The 19,831-nt window shown below is 40.9% G+C and overlaps 1 protein-coding gene across 2 annotated transcripts in view; it reads right to left on the bottom strand.

The window, feature by feature from the left end:
* LOC141808875 (glypican-6-like) overlaps window positions 1–18,379 on the bottom strand; it is a 100,044-nt gene extending 81,665 nt beyond the window's left edge. For both annotated transcript variants that reach the window (XM_074695634.1, XM_074695635.1), the window contains exon 1: window positions 17,888–18,379. In XM_074695634.1, the coding sequence (XP_074551735.1) occupies window positions 17,888–18,038 (151 nt within the window). In that variant the 5' untranslated portion in view covers window positions 18,039–18,379. The remainder of the gene's footprint in view (window positions 1–17,887) is intronic.
* Window positions 18,380–19,831: the final 1,452 nt, after the last annotated feature.

The following is a 19,831-nucleotide window of genomic DNA, read 5'->3' as shown; positions in this document are numbered from 1 at the left end:
AAGATGCATGAAGGCTGTAATGTTGATCTACATGCATTAAATCAGGTGTTTATTATTTATATGTGTCTGAGCTTGCAGCAGAAACTCCACGTAATGATGCATGAATGCAGTTGAAAAGCGGAAATTGTGCATTACAGCCGCAGTCTGTTGCACTTCTGATGACTTTAGAGAACGAGCAAGCGTGCCGTGCACTGCCTGGGTCGTGCAGATGAGAGCAGATGGCAGTAGATAAAGAGTCGGAACGGTGTTCATGGTGTGTGACGGAATAATATAAGATGAAGCGTGCATTCAACCACTTTTGGCAATCAAAGTCAACAAATGGTGTCTCAGGTATGACTGCATGGGAGAAGAGTGTAATGTAGGTCATGTTAAAGTATTCAACATGACACCTGACCTAGCTCCACATTCTGAGACGTGGGTGAAAACTATGAAAAGCAGACCTGACATTATTTTGTGGCATACTTTGGGAGAACGTGTGTTCCTAAAATACCATACACTGTACGGATTATTCTGTCACATACTGTTCAAGTTGACTACAACGCTGGTAGGAAAACCAGTGGAATATCACATGTCTTAAACCACATGTACTTTGCACATGCTAAAATGTGGTTTTGGAACAGTTTACAGAAGATCCCATGTGGAAAAAGAGGAATTCATGCGGCTTTTCTATAAATTCTCAGTGCAAAAACTGTGAGTGTGTTTTGGTATGAGGAAGACATAATGTATAGCTGTGGGGCTTATTATCTGTAGACAAAACATGTTCGATAAAGGGAGTTCGAAGCTGTTACCCTCAGTTGAATGATGTTCAGTAAAAAGACAAATGAGTGTGTGCAAGATGTGCTCTGAAGGCTAGAAAATCACAGTGATATTTTTTTTTTCCTGAAAGAAATTGAACGCTAATCTCACTTATCCATCCACAAATAAACGACATAAATTGTGTGCAACATGGGAACATCTTTGTTGTGGTGGGTTCACAAGGCGTGGAATAAAACAGGATAAAACAAAGACTCTTTCTTTGTGTGTTCTAAAACTTTTCTCTGAGATGTTCAATTTTCAACCTGTATTCTTGTTTTATTTATGCTCCGACTTATGAAAAAGTGACGATATAAACAAAAATGGACACAGGATGCTCATCAATTGCGGAAACTGTCTCCCGGTCAGTCCCTCAGGGTGAGCAATTTGAGTGTGGACTTTTCATCAGATATGTCAAGAGGAGGAAGAGAAAAATCAATCCCGACACAACAATCCTACTGTGTGCCGCAGCAGTCTCACCAGAGCCAAACATCACTTTAAAATAAAAGCCTGTCATATAACAACATATGGGAAGGTGCTTTCAAGGGACTTCACCACTCAGCAAAGAGCCCTGACCTTACTTGCCAAGGGTAGAACAGCAGCGTGGCCTCAGAGATAATCTTTCTGCTGGAGCACAGACCACACATTAGCTGGAGACAGGCTGGAGTGTGGACCAGACACTTCTTTACAGCAGAGGAAAAACATGCATTTTATATTTAGCTCAACACTAAAAAATATCCCCAACAAAGCACAGTCTTCTCATCAGCATGTTGTACTTTATGCAAAGTCAGTCCACAAACTGTATTCCTGGAGCTCAGAATTAATCAAATAACTATTTTGGAGTCATGAGAAATACATTTCAAAATTTCTGCTCCATCTGCTACAACTTGCTCTGCCATGGACATTTTTTGGAAAGAGCTTTTCCCTTTGCCATGCATGAAAACACATGTTGCCAACCACTGGGACACATCGACGAGCAATGATGCCAGAAACTGCCTGGGAAGGTAAAATAGCTGTCAGAACACCTTTTTCACCAAACAACCAACCAGAAAAACCTCAAAACAACAGATCTGACTAGTCTTGTTGTAAAGAAGATGATTGTATTGACTCTTTCCTAAAGTCTTTATCAGTTAGTCTTCCGGATAATTCATAAAATAAACTCTTTTAAAAGTTATTCCCTTCCTTCAAATTGGATGATTAAATGTGATACCTGTTGATATTTTTTTAAATCAAACTAACAGTCACTGAGTGCTTTTAATTTGCAAACCTGTCTCAGAACTACTTCTATCTTTACTCTGTCAGAAGTGCTCGATGAGTGTACTTGGATGCTCAGTGTGCGTCCCTTTCAACTCCCACTTCCCCACCCCGGCTTCTAATTACAGGACGGCCCTTTCGGACCATTACCGTGACATTTCCTCATGTACTTTCACACAGCAAGAAAAAAACAACTGAGCACAGCCGAGACGGGAATCAGTGCTTTAACCTCTCTGGCTAGCTTTCTCACTTCTTATATCAAAGGTCAATTACAGAGAGAGATTCAAAAAGATTGGTTGGCTGTGCATCTGCTTTTCAGTTTTTTATTGTCTTGAGTTTTCTTTCATAATTTGTGCAGTAATTGAGCATTTTTAAGGTGAATTGTATAATAATTTAGGCAAATTGTGGTTAAAAATACACTTTGGTAGCCTACTCATATTTTCTTTATTGAAAAATGGTGAAACTTATTCAGAAGGGGGAAAAACATGTCAATGGAAAAAATTAGATTTTTTTTTTTTGCCCAGTGTGGATTTTATTCTGGAGTTATCACCAGTTTTGCAGGTTGAATGGTTTAATGGGCATTTAGAGTAGCAACTTGTATGGTGAGCTAAGAGTTATCTTGGAGAAGCACAACACTTTCTTTTTCTTTCTTTGCTACAAAACACTTTTACTTGTTCATTTGACGCTGTTAGTGCTCATATTATTAAACCTAAAATCTCAACCCACCACCAAAGATTAGGAGAGTCGTGGAGCAGGGACATCTTCAACAGTCCTGCGGGATAATCTACTTCTCTGCCAATGATTCTTCTACTCACTAAGTTCCTAAAGTCAAAAGTCACACTCATGAATACTTTTCTAGTTGTGTTTGTTGGAGACTTTGAATAATTACAGTGAGTCTTCAGGGGAAGCGTGTCTGAGATGCCAAGATGTTGTACAGCTCCATGAAATTTGGAAATGAGCAACTGCGTTAAAATGAAGAGTAAATTGTCCCTGATACAGATCAGATGTCTTCGTGGTAAATGTTTATTTTACACCTGCAACACTTAAACACGTCCAGTCTGCTGTAATTGTTGTATCTGTGAGCAGAGGTGAAACATAAACAGCTTGTTGTGCTTTCTAAATGTCAAATGAACTCTTACTATATCTCTCACTTCCTCTGTTGGAGACATATCATTAAATACATGTCCTTTTCTCTTACTGTAAAGTAGCTTGAATGACTAAATAATTACAGAATTTTTCCTTTGTTGCTGTAATTAAAAAGTGTGAAATTGTAACAGCTTTCTAACACCGCAGGTCTCAGCTTCCAGGCTGAAAAGAAGTTTCAGTGTAACTTCCAAACAGTTGTGAATGCAAACGTGTTGACAGGTAACTCTCATCACAGAACTTTGGGACAACTTGTTTCTTTAGTTATTAGATGTGTAGTGAACTAAGACTTACACTGATGGGGTTTGTCTTTGAGCTGGCATGGCACCAAACTTCTGTTTCTACCTGATGCTGCTTTGTGTTACAGCTCGCCTTGTCAAGTCATTTGTAATTAAGAGAACGGAAAAGGAGATGAAAAGACTCCTCCCAGCCAAACCTCGCTCTGACCTTATCCTTACTTTTGTCCAGGAAAGATGCCTAATCCCTGTTTATATCAAGCTTTGGCGCTACATCATGTTTACAAGGCAGTATACGCCTCTCTGTTAACATTTTAGCGACAGAACAAGCCGCAGGTTAATACAGCAATAATACTATGTCATTAAATTTACACCCCAACCCTGTGGAAACTGTGAAGCTGCGTTAATGAAGGGAGTGATGAAGTATGTTCTCTGTGATTTATTAACACCTTTACTGTACAAGCAGTCGGCATAAGTCGCAATTACTTCATGTCACTTCAATCCCTGTAATCAAATGGACTGTCTGTCAAATCAGGTCGCTTATTATCCGTACTGATGAGGCGCTGCACAGATACGTGTGTTTAAGACTCTTAGTGCTGAAATGTTCTCACTTTTTATAGTCTGTAGAATAAATGCAGTTGCAGTGTAATGGGATTAGAAGGTAAGTGTTCCTTGTTGAGCTGCTTTCTCTGCTTCAGTCAAACATCAATGTCTCCTATAAATCCACATTTAAAACTACATCTAGATGTTTTCTTTCACATCTTGCAGCTGCATCAAAGATCAGGTCAGCAGAGTTCTCCTGTTACAACATAAAATATAAAAGTTACACGATGTTACTGCAGAGAAAAGCAGCTCAATAGCACAAAACCATAAGAGAAGCATTGGAGTGTAAAAATACTTTACACATTTATGTCTCTTCAGGTAAACTAATCTGGATATGCTTTGTCAAGTGCAATCAATTTTTCACTCCAGAAGGGTATTATTGTTGGTGCATTTGAGTACCAGCACAGGTAGTCCAATTCTCAGTGTACCTGGCCAGAGAAACTCTCAGCATATGTGCTCTGGCATCTGCTGTGTCCCACAGTTTCCCCAACAAACTTGTGGGTACCTTAAGCAACACACTGTTCTTTTTCAAAGATTTGCTCGGTATCTCACTGGACTGGAAATCGAGGACTTTCTCTCCAGAACTTCTTCTGACATCTACCTCAAAAAATTAATCTTGCTCTGTGAAAACTCAATATCTTATGGCAAAGAAATCAAGTTTCACAGAACAACTACATGCTAATGTCACTGCATCCAACCTGCTAACCTGTTAGCAGGTCACCAAACAATAACACCAAGCATCTAGACATTAGCATTAGCTGAGCTTACTCTTAAACTAAGCAATAGCAGTATTCTAGCCTCATTCTTGCAAATCTCTGCTCAGCAACTTAGAAACTGACTAAAGCTAAAGCTAAGCTAAACAGTCCATTCGAAGATATGGTCTGTGGCTACAAATCTGAAATGCAGTCAGGGGCTTGTCTGGATCTAGCCTCGGGTCCAAGAGTATGAGACAATGCGGAAGTGCAAAAATCTGCCGTTTCTCAAGTGTCCACTTGAGGCTGACTCAGGAAGCACAGGAAGTCACAAACACACCAAGCCAAATAAAACGTTTTTCAAAGCAGAAATGAACCTATTTACAGCCTGGTTCAAAAACATCTCCTTTCTGGATCGCTAATTTTACTGTCGGCGGAGGATCGCGAACTCACCCAATCAGAGGCATAGCTCAGGAACGCGTGACCGACAGGCGCCCTATAGCTGTATGCAAAGCCCTTACCACTTCCAATATGGCCGCTATTCCCGATGTGCTTCATTTTCCATTTCAGAAACAGACGGGTGACGTCTTGGAGACTACATCCATGTTTTATACAGTCTATGGACTGGATGCGCAGAACCGGGTCTTGTACGTAGGCTATTGTGACAACTCAGCCATACCACGTACGAATTGGGACGACTCCTTTTCTGGAGGTATCTGACAATCTCTTGTCTGATTTGAAGTTTCAGCTCGACATTAGTTCATGGAAAGTCTTAAAAATTGGATCACTCACTTAACATTCTCCTTTCTTTTTCTGCAAAGGGGTAATTTCGTAAAGCTCTGAAACAGTTTACAAACACATTAGGGAAAGTCAACAAATCCAGTTTTAGCTTTGCTCTCTGTGGATTAAAACAGCTCTGTTGACGTGTACTTGAGTCCATCATCCAAGCCTATCCAAAGCTAATCTAATTTCCTGCACTGCCAGATGGGCAAGAATAGGCCTTCATCTATTCAGAGCTCCAACAATATACCACACTTCTTTCAACTCCAACATTGGAGCTGCTTGTTTCTGCTGTTGTGTCGACAGCTTCTACATAACCTAATTCAAGCTCCTAGCTGGTAGGTGTAAATGATTCCCTGCATATGTTCAGCCTGATAAAGATCTTGTAGCAAAATCCAAGTTGAAGAGATTTAGGCAAGGCAAAGCTTTACTGTGCGACTGGAGCCTAGACACATGATTCAACCCAGAGCATTGACACAAGCAGACGCACACACAGCGGAAAGGAGATGAATCAACAATGCTGGAACATGTGTGGTGTCATGATGTGAGCATTAACAGGGTAACTACGAGCGAGCGCACTAATACAAATACAAAAAAAAAAAAAACAAGTTAATGAGTAACTGGAACAAATAAGTGGGTGGATATACTGTGTGAATAAATAAATATGCACATCACGTCCTGTTTGAACACACTGTTAGGATCTCATTCTGCCTGACTGTATTTGCTCACTTGTTCCTCCCGCTTGTTAAATCACAATGCCTCCTCATGTTCTCTCAATGTCTCATCTCCCTTCATGGTTTAAATGTTGAAGTCATTCACAGTTTGTGTTTCACCTTTGACTCTACAGCATGCCCAGAAATACTCTCTGACTGATGGATAATCACACTTTAACAAGAAAACTATACGTACAAAGAAGAGACGACATTCTCAGGAACACAGAACAGCACAAAAGAGAAGGATTCTATACATATGAAGATCAGCATGCATCCTTAAAGCCCACGCTCCACACTATCTTTTTTTACACTTTTAATAATGTCTCCAGAGGGTTTTGTGTACAGAATAGCAAAGTTTCTCACTCAAGTGAAGAGCTGGCATCAATCAAAAAAACTGAATGACATTCCGATCACATTTTGGGTCATGTCAGAAGTCATAATGAAAGGCAGGCTCGTGTTTTAAACAACCGGGGATGCAGATACAGAGGAGTGTATGTCCTTGGGTGAATGAGGACAGGTTCAAGAGGAAATGAATTCTCACAGACATAAAACAGTCGACAATAAAAGCAGCGCGGTACAATGGTATGATGGTATTCTTCATCCTCAGGAGAGTCAGCGTGAAGGGAAAAAGGACAGGAATAAAGATGTTGGAGCGGTTTCATGCGCTTCGCAAATGTGTCAGTAATATTTTTTTTGAGTATGTTGAGATATTCCTCTGCCACATATCACGTGCAAGGCTGTATGCATGATAACACAGCCAAATGTTGACTCAATGGGACACTGTTTATACTGAAATATTTTCACATGTAAGATTTAAATGCCTTTGAAGAGGAAAACATTAACTTTCCTCTATAACTGCACAGGAAAATGTTTTGAAGGGGTATTTGTGGGATGTTTGTTCTCTTTTTATCATCTTATGAAAAACACTTCCAAGGTGATTGTCCTTAAATCTGGGCTCCATAAATCTGCAAAGCACAGATGTGTGTCAGGTAAAAATAACCCCAGTTAATGTGTTGTAAAGGCATACATTGTGTAATCCTCATTCAGAAATGCTCTTGAATTCTGGTGCGTCATCACACATGCAAGGCTGCACCAAAAATATGAGTGATAAAGTAAATAAGGTAAATTCACTACTAATTTTTTTTTTTTTACCACTAAAGGCCTGAAATGCTGCTCATTTGTTGTGTCTGTAAATGCATCACAGACACCATGTAATTAACTAATACCACAATGCTATAATGCTCTACAACCCTGATGTAAACAAACACAGCTGACAGCGAATATATTAAACGGAACTGGCTTTTGGCCCTTGAGCCTAACCAGCACAGGTATGTGGATGTTATGGTGGACTTCCATTGGATCCTTGTCCACTCTGTGCTCCCTTATCCATAACACCCACCAGCATAGAGCAGGACTGCCAGACAGCTGGAGTGATACAACTGTGGAGTTCCTATGCTAATTACTGAATCGATCGATAATCACTGAGCCTCATCTCAATCAAGTTGTCTCTGCTAGACCTCTGAAGTGCATTATTCTAAAAATCACCTGGATGTATTTATGTGGTTACAGTGCCTTGTCTATACAACATGATGCAATGTACTCCAGCATCCAGCAAAAATGGAAGTCTTGCATTTTTGCTTAAGCTTACCACATCCAAACACAGAGGTGGAACTCAATGGGGCAGACCCACTGAAATAAACAAAATGACTAAAGTTCAAACTGATCAGCTCTGGTTCTGTGACAGATCAGAAACAGACCTGATGCTAGCTCTTGCCAAACCAATTTGACAATTTTTATCCACCTGTTTTGCAATCACATGCTTAACAAATATTAAATAAACTGTGCTTAAGTATGACGCTAAAATGCAGTGAAAAAAAAAATCAGCATTTACATGGAAATGCTGAGGGACTGTAAATACTTTAGTAAGCATGCCAGGCCTGTAGTTGGCGCTATAACTGTCTTGTTCAGAAACCTTTTTGGAAGATCTCCAGCGAAGTAGAGTTAAGGCGATCATTTGGTGTATTGGCAAATACTAAGTGCAGAAGAGGTGCAACAGATTTACATTTTGTTGAAAGAAAGTTAGAAGGTTCAGCAGATTGAGCAACACAAGCAGAACAAGGTAGTCCGTGACAATTGTAACAATGGTACTGTTGTACTGCTGTATGTCCATGCATGAAACAGAGCAGTGAAAACGCTGGCGTACTGTGTTGGCAGCATTTCAGAAAAATTCCACTCCAGCTGTTTTTAAAAGTTTGCATTTTAGGTCAGCTAAAACGCTGTTCCCGTGTTAACGCAAGGCCAAAATGCAACAATACTTTTCCATTTCACCCTAAAACCGTTGTCATGTAAATGGCTCCTTAATTGGAAATTAAATTTCCATGTAAAGGTCGAGGGAGTAAGTTGCTTTGGGACAGATAACTGGAATTTGCATATTGCATATAGGGTGACATCAACCATGTCTAATACAGTCTACAGTCTTAAGGAGGTCCTCCCTTAGATATCCTTTAACAAGATATCTGCAAACTACAGTGGGGACTCAGAATTATTGGGTACTTTTCTGTCATTTTCATCAAAAAGAAAACAATCTGTCTCCATTTTGTGAAGGGAAAAGTGTTAAACTGTTAAATTTTCTGTTTTGTATCACTGGACAGACAAAACAGATAAGTGAATATTTTACCTCCAGCTTTGGAAAACAAATGTGCAGTACGGGATGCTCTTCTCCGTGGAAGAACACAAGCACTGTTCCTGGTATAAATCTTTGCCAACAAGATAAATTTACGACCAAAAAGTACAATACGTTTGACCTCAAGGGTAATGGCTGAGGAATATTCATGTGCCATACATACCGTTCTGCAAAGTGCCCCAGTAGCACTGCAGCTGAGATTAATGTATGGCTTTCCCTAACACCATGTGCAGCACATTTTGGAATGACAAGCAGCACATAATCAGCGCATGTAGCACTATGTCTGCCTTTGATATTTATTGGAGGAGCATGTAATAAAAGGCCCAGCAGAGGCATGAGAGGACTAGTGTGGATATTCGATCCACATGGGCAGCACGCCTGGAAGCCCCCGAGACCGAGACGAGAGCAAGGCGAGCTACTCTCCTCTGCGACAAGTTTGCTAAGTGGAGCATGGCAGAGGCAGCACTACAGGTAGCAGCTGGGTTGCAAAAACTGAAGGTGCCTGGAGACCTGCACTGATCATTACCTTTCAGTCAGTATTTACAGTTCAGTTTACCAACAAATGCAGTTATTAGCCTTGTAACACTCAAAGTGTCCTTTACATGCTCCCCATGCCCAGTTCCAGAGACCCACCGCACCGAATTGCCCCATGTGAACGCAAACATCATCTCCAGTTGCACATCATGTCTAGTCAGACGTTGACAACAAGCCAAGAGCTGCAGACTTGAGGCTAAAGATAGATCCAACGACAGCACAGAGGCATCTGAGGGGGGCTTTGTTTCACGATGGACTAAATTTTGACAGGCAGATGAAGGGTCGGGGAAAAGAACCAGATACGCATCGCAGCTAAAAGCCGTGACACCAGTCCTCGTGTCAATGAAGAAAAGCACATTGATCATTGGGGATTGTTTTCCTGATGGCTTGAAACCAGAGGGTGAAAATGTGTCAACAAGTCCGGTAAATATATAAATAAACACAATCTGACAATGCAGTCAGATATCAGGAACAGGCATGTGCCAGATATGTCTGTGTGATCGGCTTATGTATACAGAGAAGCAGGAGTCAGGGATTTGCTTGCGAGGTACAGTAAAATATGACAGTGGATCTCAAACTTTTTCCAAAGTCTCTGAAGTACTTTACAGTTTGATTTGAGGGAGTAAGAAGTTAGAGTTTGAGCTTAGTAGTAGGGAACAGTGTCAGCGCCTTGAGTGAATTCTTGAGGACTTCTGGGATGGTGTACAGTGAGTGGGTTGTTGAACTCTAACAGTGTGTCACTGGGGGTCTTTGTCTCACTGTGGGGGGTTGCTCTGCCATAGAAACAGGCTCATTGTACACTACCATGTTTTAAACAATAAGGAAGTTGACTCAAAGTTTTGGCATTTTAAGGTCCTATGACTTCCTATACATTTTTTGTTTAAGCGCCAACTAGCCCATACCATGACCTGACTTTTGTCTGACATCACTCATATGTGGCACTGAACCAAGCAGCAACCTCCGGTCTAAGAATATGAGCTGATGTGAAAGTGCTAAAAATCTGCTGTTTCTCTAGTGTCTGCTTCAGGCTGGCTCTAGAAGTACCAGAAGTCACATACACACCAAGCCAAAAAAAATGTTTTCAAAGCAGAAATTAACCTGTTTACAGTCTGGTTCAAAAAAATGTCTCCTGTCTGAATTGCTAATTTTACTATCAGCACACATAGTACAGGGGGTGAATCTTTTTCCAACTCAGCCGTTCAGAGGATATTAAGACCAGGAGCTCGACCAATCAGAGGCACAGCTCAGGGACGCGTGACCGACAGGTGTACAAAGGCTGTTTCCGAATTCGCCTACTACATACTGATTATGAAAGTAGTATGTAGTAGGCACTGCCTACTACATACTACTTTCATAAGCAGTATGTAGTATGTAGTATGACTGTTCAGTTGGTTTAATTTTTGTAGTATTCTACGCTGGTCTTCAGTTCGAAGAAAACGGAAGTTAGCTATGGCTGACTTTTTTTCCCCGAAAAACTTTATTGAAAATGTACAAAATAAACAAACTGCGAGTAACTTATCTGCAAATATATTGCCAGAGAGAGCATTTTATATTAACTTTCAGCGGTTGAGATGATGAGGATTTAAAGATAAAAAAGACATGGCTCTTACATTTATATTTCTCTGGTACTCCGGTTGTTGTCGCTCCGCCTCTGCCATTTTCACTTCTGATATGGGACCAGGCGCGTTGCATTGTGGGTAACAGTAGGCGAAGCAGACTGGTCCGATGCATACTGTGGATTTTTCCCGATTCAGTACGTCATCCAGTTGTTTTTCTCATACTACAACTCTGACATTTGTTCGCATACTGCATACTGCATACTGCATACTGCATACTGCATACTGCATACTGCATTTTGGTCAAATCAGTAGGCACTGCTAGTATAGTATGCGAATTGGAAAACGGCCAAAGCCTTTGCCACTACCAATATGGCCGCTATAGCCGATGTGTGTGTCTGAACCCAGTCTGTAATATGTCAACTTGTTCAAGTCGCAGGTCGCAGGGCCCAGCTCACCCTGTCAGTATTCTAACTCACATACCCATCCAGTCAAACTTTCCCCTTACGTTTGGTATTAGGTGCTGTATTTTTGTAACAGATCAGGTTTGTGGCTTGTGTTTTCTGTGAATTTCAGTGGTTTTAAGTTTAAAAAATGAGAGAAAAAAGGGAATGTGTCTATGTGGCTTCTTAAACAAGGAACAAAAGCTGTTTTTCAGTCGCTTCAGGTCAGGATTTAATTGGACAGCTGTTGACAGAAACTAATAGATCAAAATAACATCTTTTCAATCTCATACTGACAGCAGGAACGCTCATTCTTTGACATTCAAATTTCTCTCCAACCAATAAACAGCTTTTGCCATGTGCTCTCTGGGGAATCGTGTATCCATTTCCTTGTTGTTTTTTTAACAGTGGATTTATCTCAAATGAGTCTGACAAACATTCTTCAAGGCTGTGTTCCCAGCATCGTTCCTCCAGTAACCCCAATGACAGCTGCTGCTGATGAACTGTGTAATTAAAGGCGCGTCAGGCTAACTTAATTTGGTCAAGCTCCAATAAACCCATGATTCTTTCATGTGTTTTTGTCCCCTAACATAATGTATTCAGAATTACTCTTAGATGTAGGCTTTTATGTGTGAATAAAGGCAATTGATCTGAAAATAGCTGAATAATGATTCTCTTATTCACATTTCATACTCTGTGAATTAGCAAAGCAAACAGCATTGCTAATAACAGCTCAACTGCCAGCTGAAGCCCCTGTAGGTTTTAAATTGTTTAGGCTTTATTCACATTTCAGCATCCAGGGTTGTGAGCAACAGAGGGTTGGACATAAGCCCCGCTGAAGGCCACAAACAGAATAAATAGAAAGTTTGGGTCACAGACAGGATTAAGGTTTAGAAAATATTATCCACAGGCTGCTTTTGGTGTTTTCAAAAAAAAAAGAGACCCTGAAGACATTTCTGTACTTTTCCAAAGAATCTCAAATGTTTTCGTGCTGTGCTGAGCAGAAACAGAGAGCTGCTGCAATGCTGATGATGAGATAAAAATCAATTGACAACAGATCAGGTACTTTAGTTAGAGTGAAAAAGGATTGTCCTATAAGAAAAAATGTAAACATAATCACATTTTAAGGGACTTAAATCTTACTTCTCAGTGACATTAAGGCTTTTAAAAATGCAGACTTTCAAACTCAATCATCTGGTTTTTAATCACCGTGTGGGTGCAGTTTGTTTAGAATTGACTGACAGTGCTACAAACATATGCACACAAAATTAGCTTTCTTTATATTTTGATTTGTTTGTTTCTCCATCTCTAACTGGAGCTCAGAGGCATGTGGCATTGTCTGAGCTGAGCCAACTCCACTCCAAACCAATTAATAAATCAGTCAATCTATATTTCTATGGTAATAGTTATCAACAAGTTTGAGGATTGAGACACTTTTCATAAGTCTACCGTACTCATCAAAAGCCAACATGAAGCTGCTATGAGCAAAACACCAAGCAGCATCGAACAAGTCAGATAGAATTGAAACAGCGGAGTTTTACAAAATCAGTCAAAACTGCGATGCATATCAACTATCATATGTGTGTTTGGCAGATTTGGATTCATAAACAGTATAACCCTTTGACGTCAGTAACTCATTCAAGAAAAATAGATTAAAACAGAAAATTCAAACTTATTACCGACATTAAGAAATAAAACAAGAAACTATTAAAAAGAAAGACAACTATTTTAGAAATGAAGAAGCCCAGTTCCCTTGAGACTCTCTTCATGTAGAGTAAACATAATAATGTCCTCCTCAGGGCGCTCTTGAAAGGACGAAAACCAGAGTTATGTGGCCAAATGGAAATGCTTCAAGTGGACACAGCAAGATGCAGAGCATTAAAGGCTGTGCCACAGGCGGCTTTACATCTAAATTCCACAAAAAGTCTCATAGGCGGATGCTGCGCTGCATGCAGCTGCTGCCCTTTTTACTTGTTTGCCTCTGCCCCTCAGTCAAGCTGAGGCTGACACTGTCACACATGTGGGGTGGGGAAACTACTCAAACTGAGGAAGGAAGTTTGTCTCTCTTAACATACACCCACATTTATACCATACATATTGTTTAAGCACATATAAATAACATAAAAACTCAGTCCTCTGCAGGTGAATTACAATGTATCTGATGATGATTCAGAAAGAATCTCTTGTGTTTAAAATTAGAACAAACAGTCAGAAAAAACAATTAAATCCATCAAACATTTCTCTTTTTTAATCTGATAATATGCTCTGAGTGCTGTGATGCTCCACTCTCCATGCAGCCCCACAGCCATTTGCAGGACACGATGTTTCCTGCAGCTCTCAGAGGGACCACCCGCAGAGAGGAGCCATCACAAGGCCATTTTGGCATTCATGAACATGATTGATGACAAAGAGATGGAGGCGGCGTTTGAGAAATCCCCCTCTGCAGCAGGGAGAAAATGATGATTGTTTGGATGATTCTCCCCAGATAGTGCCTCCACCCTCTGCTTCACAGTGGGGAACATTCGCATTACATTACGTTGCAGGATACAGCGCAAAATACAAGTGCTACCGTATAGTAAACAATAAATCCCGAAAGTGCAATTATTAGATCGTTTATCACAAATATTTTGATGTCTGCAGAAGAGATACAACAATCATCAAGCCATCATAAATTCCCCAGCCACGGCTGTATTTTCCAATCTCTTTGTGCATGCGACTGACAGAAAGGTCACAATAATCTGACGATGCATCACAGTAATAAAGGCGTATGCTGAAGGGGGGTAACAACAGGCCCTTTCCTGTGAATGCACTCCCATTTAGCCCTTTTTAATCCTCTCCATCCCATTACATGACAGCAGAGAACCTGTGCACATCACACGCTCCAGCAGAGATCATTTGCATCGTTGTGCAGGCGGCTGAGGATCACATAAAATATCAGCACCGTTATTTCTGTCCCACCTCCACCTCCTGGCAGGGAGTAAACAGAGCCGGACGTCAAACGATAGCGCAGAGTTTGACATGCTAAGAAGTTCCATTGAATCCAGCAGCCTGCTCTGTGACTCACTTTCCATATCCTCCCATCTTGCCTCAGACGTTTGGTAATCTAGAGTGAAACTGAGACGGCAGGGGGGCCTGGCTGAGTGCAGGTTTGATCTTTCACTAGAGCAACAAATAAAGCTGAAATTACATGAATTTGTTTGCAGTTGAATTAAATATAAATCAGCTACAGAGGGGAGGATTATCAGGGTGTTTTTAGATGTGCAAACACTCAAAGACTTGAAGAGCAATCCACAACTTCATGCTCCCATGCTCTAAATGCCTCCACCTTGTAGCTGCTGACAGCTTCCAGTGCGGCCTGGTCAGCAGGCAGAAGCATCAGCTTAGTCTTGTGGAATTACTGCACCGGCTGAGCCTTTAGGCTCCGGATCATAACAACATTTCTGTCATAACCCTGCAGTCATTTCACCTGACCTGGTTGCTTCTGTTTGACCAAACAATGGGAACAACAAAAACACTGAGAAACAAAGCTTTTTATGAAATACTGCAGCAGTGGATGAGAGCAAGTCTACCTGTTATTTCTTTATCTGTAACTGGCCACAAACATACAGAAAGCTCTGGATATTATTATACAAACTTGTACAAGAGTACAAGAAAAATCTATCTGGAAATATCAGTGTGGTAAGACATTCAAACCAGAGACGCAGAAGCAGCGAGAGCGTCTTTATTGTCATTTCTTTCTTACAAATCGTCAGAGTTAATAGAGCGATGGCAGCTGTAAGGCTGACAGAAACAATAAGCCACACAGGAAGCCTGAGAGCCACTCAACGCAGAGTCCCATGAGGAGCAGCTAATCCACAAGTGGAGGAATATTAACTGCAGAGTAATGTCATCGCTGGAGATGCTCCCAGGCTGCCACATGGGCACTGTTAACCCCTGCAGTGACTGCTCCAAAACAGCTCTCATTGAATCTGCTGCATGGAATACATACATATAAATGCTGCACAAAGGATTTAACTACACTCACACTGCACCTTGCTGACTGAGGTGGGAAGCACATAAGCACAGGCTGTCGAAGGATGCAAAGGAGGGTAACACCTATTTCAGAGAGCTGAGTGATTGGAAACAATGCACTGAGGCAAATGAAAAAATAAATCAGTCAAAAATTCTTTCCTTTTAGGACTTTATAAATTCGAATAGTAATGTTGCATTTTTTTACTCGTCTGGGAACTTTTTAAAACTCACCATAAATCTTTGCTTTGGCTCTGCAACATTCTGTTACCATAAAACCTGTAATATGAGTGGCACAGGTCTGTTTAGGTGGGCTCCAATTGGAAAAGAAGCTCAAACAATGCTCCAGTATGAAGACTAATGTCGCTTTCAGCAATGTGCAATTTTTGTGCAGATGTGCAGCTCTTTCTAGGTGCATCAGTTTTCACCACACAGGGCACAGCCTATGGTGGTGTTGATGGTGAGGCCAAGACTCACATTGAACTGGCACTTTTCAAGGTTTTCAACTTCTGTCTCAACATATATGATTACAAAGTACGAGGGCAAAAGCAAAAAAAGTGTGGCTGCTAGATTTTGTCTGGGTAAAATACAGCTGTACAGAAAGCAGTTCACTTTTTTATGGCTAAAAAAGGTTTTAAAAATTTGGCCTGTAAACCAAGTTTTATGGTAATTGCTTTATCTGACACCTACACTGCAGCATTAAAAACTTTCTTCAAGCTGAATGTCTTATTTGCTTTTGTGGACGATTAAGAATTTATAGTGTTGGTTTGAGTATTGTTTCATAACAAGATTAAAAACTCCTCATCGGAGCTTTCAGAGAGACTAAAACCGCTTTCTGTAATCACAGAGAAATCCATTTAAAGAACTTTAAAAAACATTGTGAAGAAGGTTTTAATAAGCTCCACAAACAGCATGCTATTCAATTAACCTTTCAGTGAAAGGTGTTTCAATACTCTGGTCGTGATGTGTCTCAGCCTGATTGTTGTTTGCATGAGTGAGAGGAAGCAATAAGTGGCAAGCCTTGAAGGGCACGGCCATCGGCGTGTGAATTTGCTGAGCTGTTGATAATGCCTCGTCTATTCCAGACATGTAAGGTTACGGCTCATTCAAAGAGCAGATCAAAAGACGTTCATTCAGAATGACATCACTGGGAGATGAGAGAGATTGAATCCTGCGCTCATTTGGCAGATTAGTTGTGATGTCAGGGACCTGGATCCAAAGGATTTAATCAGGTAGTTATTCAACCCGGCTCTGAACAGGTGTGCCTGTTATCAAATATGCAGCCTTTTACTTGTGCCAGATTTATGGCTTTACAGGGAGAACTGTGGCCCTGGAGCATAATAATGACGATGAGGAGGGAAGAATCAGCTGGAATAAAACTCCTTATTCTTCTCTGCAGATTTGGACATATTCAAATTATAAAAACATGCAAGGAGAATGGCAAGTTTATGGATTTAAGAGCACATTACTTACACTTTACAAGGCCTCTCGATCTATTCAAACAGCATGCTTTAACAGAAAGTTTTTTGTCCACTCTTAGCATATGCCTGCTATAAAATCTTAATTTTATACAGTTCTGTCACTGTTTCTTTGGTTTCTGTTTCCTTAGAGTTAATTCAATTTGAATGCATCTTACAGCGAGTCTTTTCATAACCTCCTGAGTCGTATTGCTTTAATGCAAAATGGCATGAAATCCTTTATAAGTTATTAAAAGGCGATTTTAATTAATTGCTCCAAAGGGAAGTTGTTTTAATTATGTAGAACGGGTGACTCATCCTAGATACAGACTGCTGCTAAATCAGTTCACCTTATCACTTCCTTTTCACAGGCCAGCAGGAGTTAACCTGCAGAGCTGACCACTCATTATCTCTGCTTGGTTTGCACAGTCAGAGACCTCTACTGGACACAGGCAGACAGATCGCACCACATCTGCTGCTGCCCGGGGGGAGCCTTAGCACAATCACTGAGTTATTGATGCTGGCTGATGGGATATATTGTTATCGCAGCATGAATGTAGGCTCTTTTAAACTGATAGCCTCAGGATTGTGTGACCAAGTGTTTTAAATGTGGGGGGGGGGGGGGGGGGGGGGGGGGGGGTCACTTTGATAGGGCCACCTGAAGGGTGAAATGGGTGCAAATCCAGTCAGGCCATATGGGAATATCTTGGTTAGATAACTGTGTGATAACTTCAGTTTCAGTTAAAGCAGCCTAGACAGGTTGTTTAGATGTACGTGTTGATGCACTGATAGGCTCACAGTCCCTTTATAAAGCCCTGCAGTAAAGTAAATCACTTTGCATCACAATAAATCACCAACTTAATAAAATGAGGTTTACAACTTTTTCAATAAGAGTTTAACATCAAATACAGACGTGTTTCAATCCCAAAGTCTATTTACAAGACTCTGGCTCTCATGAGTCTGACAGACAGGTGTCATTCCGTCCAGCCTTACCTGGGATCTCCTGAAGAGGAACATGCGCGAAGCTGAATCCTCTCCCGGTGCAAGCCTCCCTCACCTCGCTGCAGTTCCGCGCTCTGAAATCAGCTCTGGCTGCAACAGACAGCACAGAAAAAGTGCAAATGATAGTCTGTAATCTGAGCATTGTTCACGCTGTGAGAATATCCGTATTCTCTGTGAGGTCCCGCGTGCTGCTGAAACTCCCCTGCAGCAGATCTGCAGGTACTTAATGACCGGGCGGTTAATGGTTGCAACTCAACTATTAGTGCCTATGAACACATTTCCAGGAGCAGAACGGGGGGTGTACAGTTAGCGACAATGATAAAGAAAGTCCCCTTGAGCTGCACAAAAATCGGCAGTGAGTCTGGAAGTGCCACATAAATCCAGGCGGCGCGTTTCCCAGCGTGTTGACTCAACTTCTGTCCGGCAGACGAAGCTTCTGGTCGCTGTGCTGGAGTGGAAATGCTGTGCAGAGAGGATCGCGCCGTGTTCAGATCAGATATACTGGCGAGGCAGAGCAGGAAACAAAATATGGAGTGGAGTGAAGCCTCATCCATGTCTGTGGGCTGCATGTTGACATGGGCGACACCTAAAAAAGAAGATCAACTGCACATTTATATCCGGTAGAAGGGGAATTTTCAAAGGAAGCTATCACAGTGAGTATCTCACATACCCAAGAAACAAAAACACACAAAAGTCTTGAAAGGAAATACATATATTACGGTGGCCCTGAGAGCTCACAGCACTTCAACTCAAGAAAACAGGCAAAAAGACAAAACGCACGTAAGTTAAGAAAAAATCATCATCAATGTGACAACACATGCGCAGCATTTAGGAAATGCTTCAAAGACCAGGGGACGCTTAAAAGTGATGCACATGTCCTGACATGCTGGTTGTTGCCGCAGATTTTCAGTCACAGCTGAAATTTGTCATCAAATCATCCCAAACAGTGCATTTTTATCGTTGCTGTGTGGTTAATATTGATATTTTTGCTAATGGTTTTAATTGTAGCCTGATTTTTTACACGCTGAAGTAGACTAATGCTGCGATCCATTTGTACTCGGAATTGGGAAGTTGGGAACGGGACTGATGTCATCTCCAAGTTCAGCGTTCCAGTTGCAGAATTGGAAAAATTGCCTTAACAGCAGTATTTCTGTATATAAACATTGAATAAAACTATTCAGCTGATTTATTGTGACAAACACTAGCCAGAAATTCTATAATAAAAAGAAGATGACTGGAGCTTAATGACGACCCATTTACCCATGAACTCAGAATTTCCTACTGGGAACTCAGGGGTGGCGTGGGAGCTCCGGAATTCCAACCTCAGAGACGTTCGGAAAAATTCCGACTTCCAAGTATGTAAAAATGGAAACGCAGCATACATGTGATCGTACATAAGTGGCCTGTCCAAGACGGAATGACAGCTCTCTCTCCGCACCACTGTTGTGTGGTGTAGGAGAGATATAACATGCTGAATGGATTGAAAATGAATCTGTTGTGAGGAAGTTTTGTACATATATTTGTGTGTTGAGTGAGGAATATTGATATTTTGCTGGAAAAACAAAGTTTTATCAATGTGTACTAACTGCTAGCATATCAATGCAATTTCCAATGTATGTTAGCATTAAGCTAGCACCAAGTGCTCTATTGTGTTTTGGTAGATAAAGAGCTATAAAACATGTTGAATGGATTAAAAAAGAGTCTCTTGTGCAAGACTATCACACTTGTTTGTGTGTTCAGTGATTCAATTTTGCTTAAAAACAAAAGTTTTATTGTTGTATGCTAACTGCTAGCATATTAACGCAGTTTCCCTTTATACATTAGCGTAGTGCTAGGTTTCCATATCGGAGCTCCTAATGTACCAAAAACAGTATTAAAGCTCCACCTAGATCCAAACTGTCGAATTTATAAAGTAGGAACCTCTTTTAGAGGGTA

Source organism: Halichoeres trimaculatus, unplaced genomic scaffold, assembly GCF_033239565.1.
Source record: "Halichoeres trimaculatus isolate MK-OKI-2021-1 unplaced genomic scaffold, fHalTri1.1 fHalTri1_scaffold_19, whole genome shotgun sequence".
Lineage (NCBI taxonomy): Eukaryota > Metazoa > Chordata > Actinopteri > Labriformes > Labridae > Halichoeres > Halichoeres trimaculatus.
The sequence above is the reverse complement of the archived record's forward strand: the minus strand, read 5'-3'. Positions and strand labels throughout refer to the sequence as shown.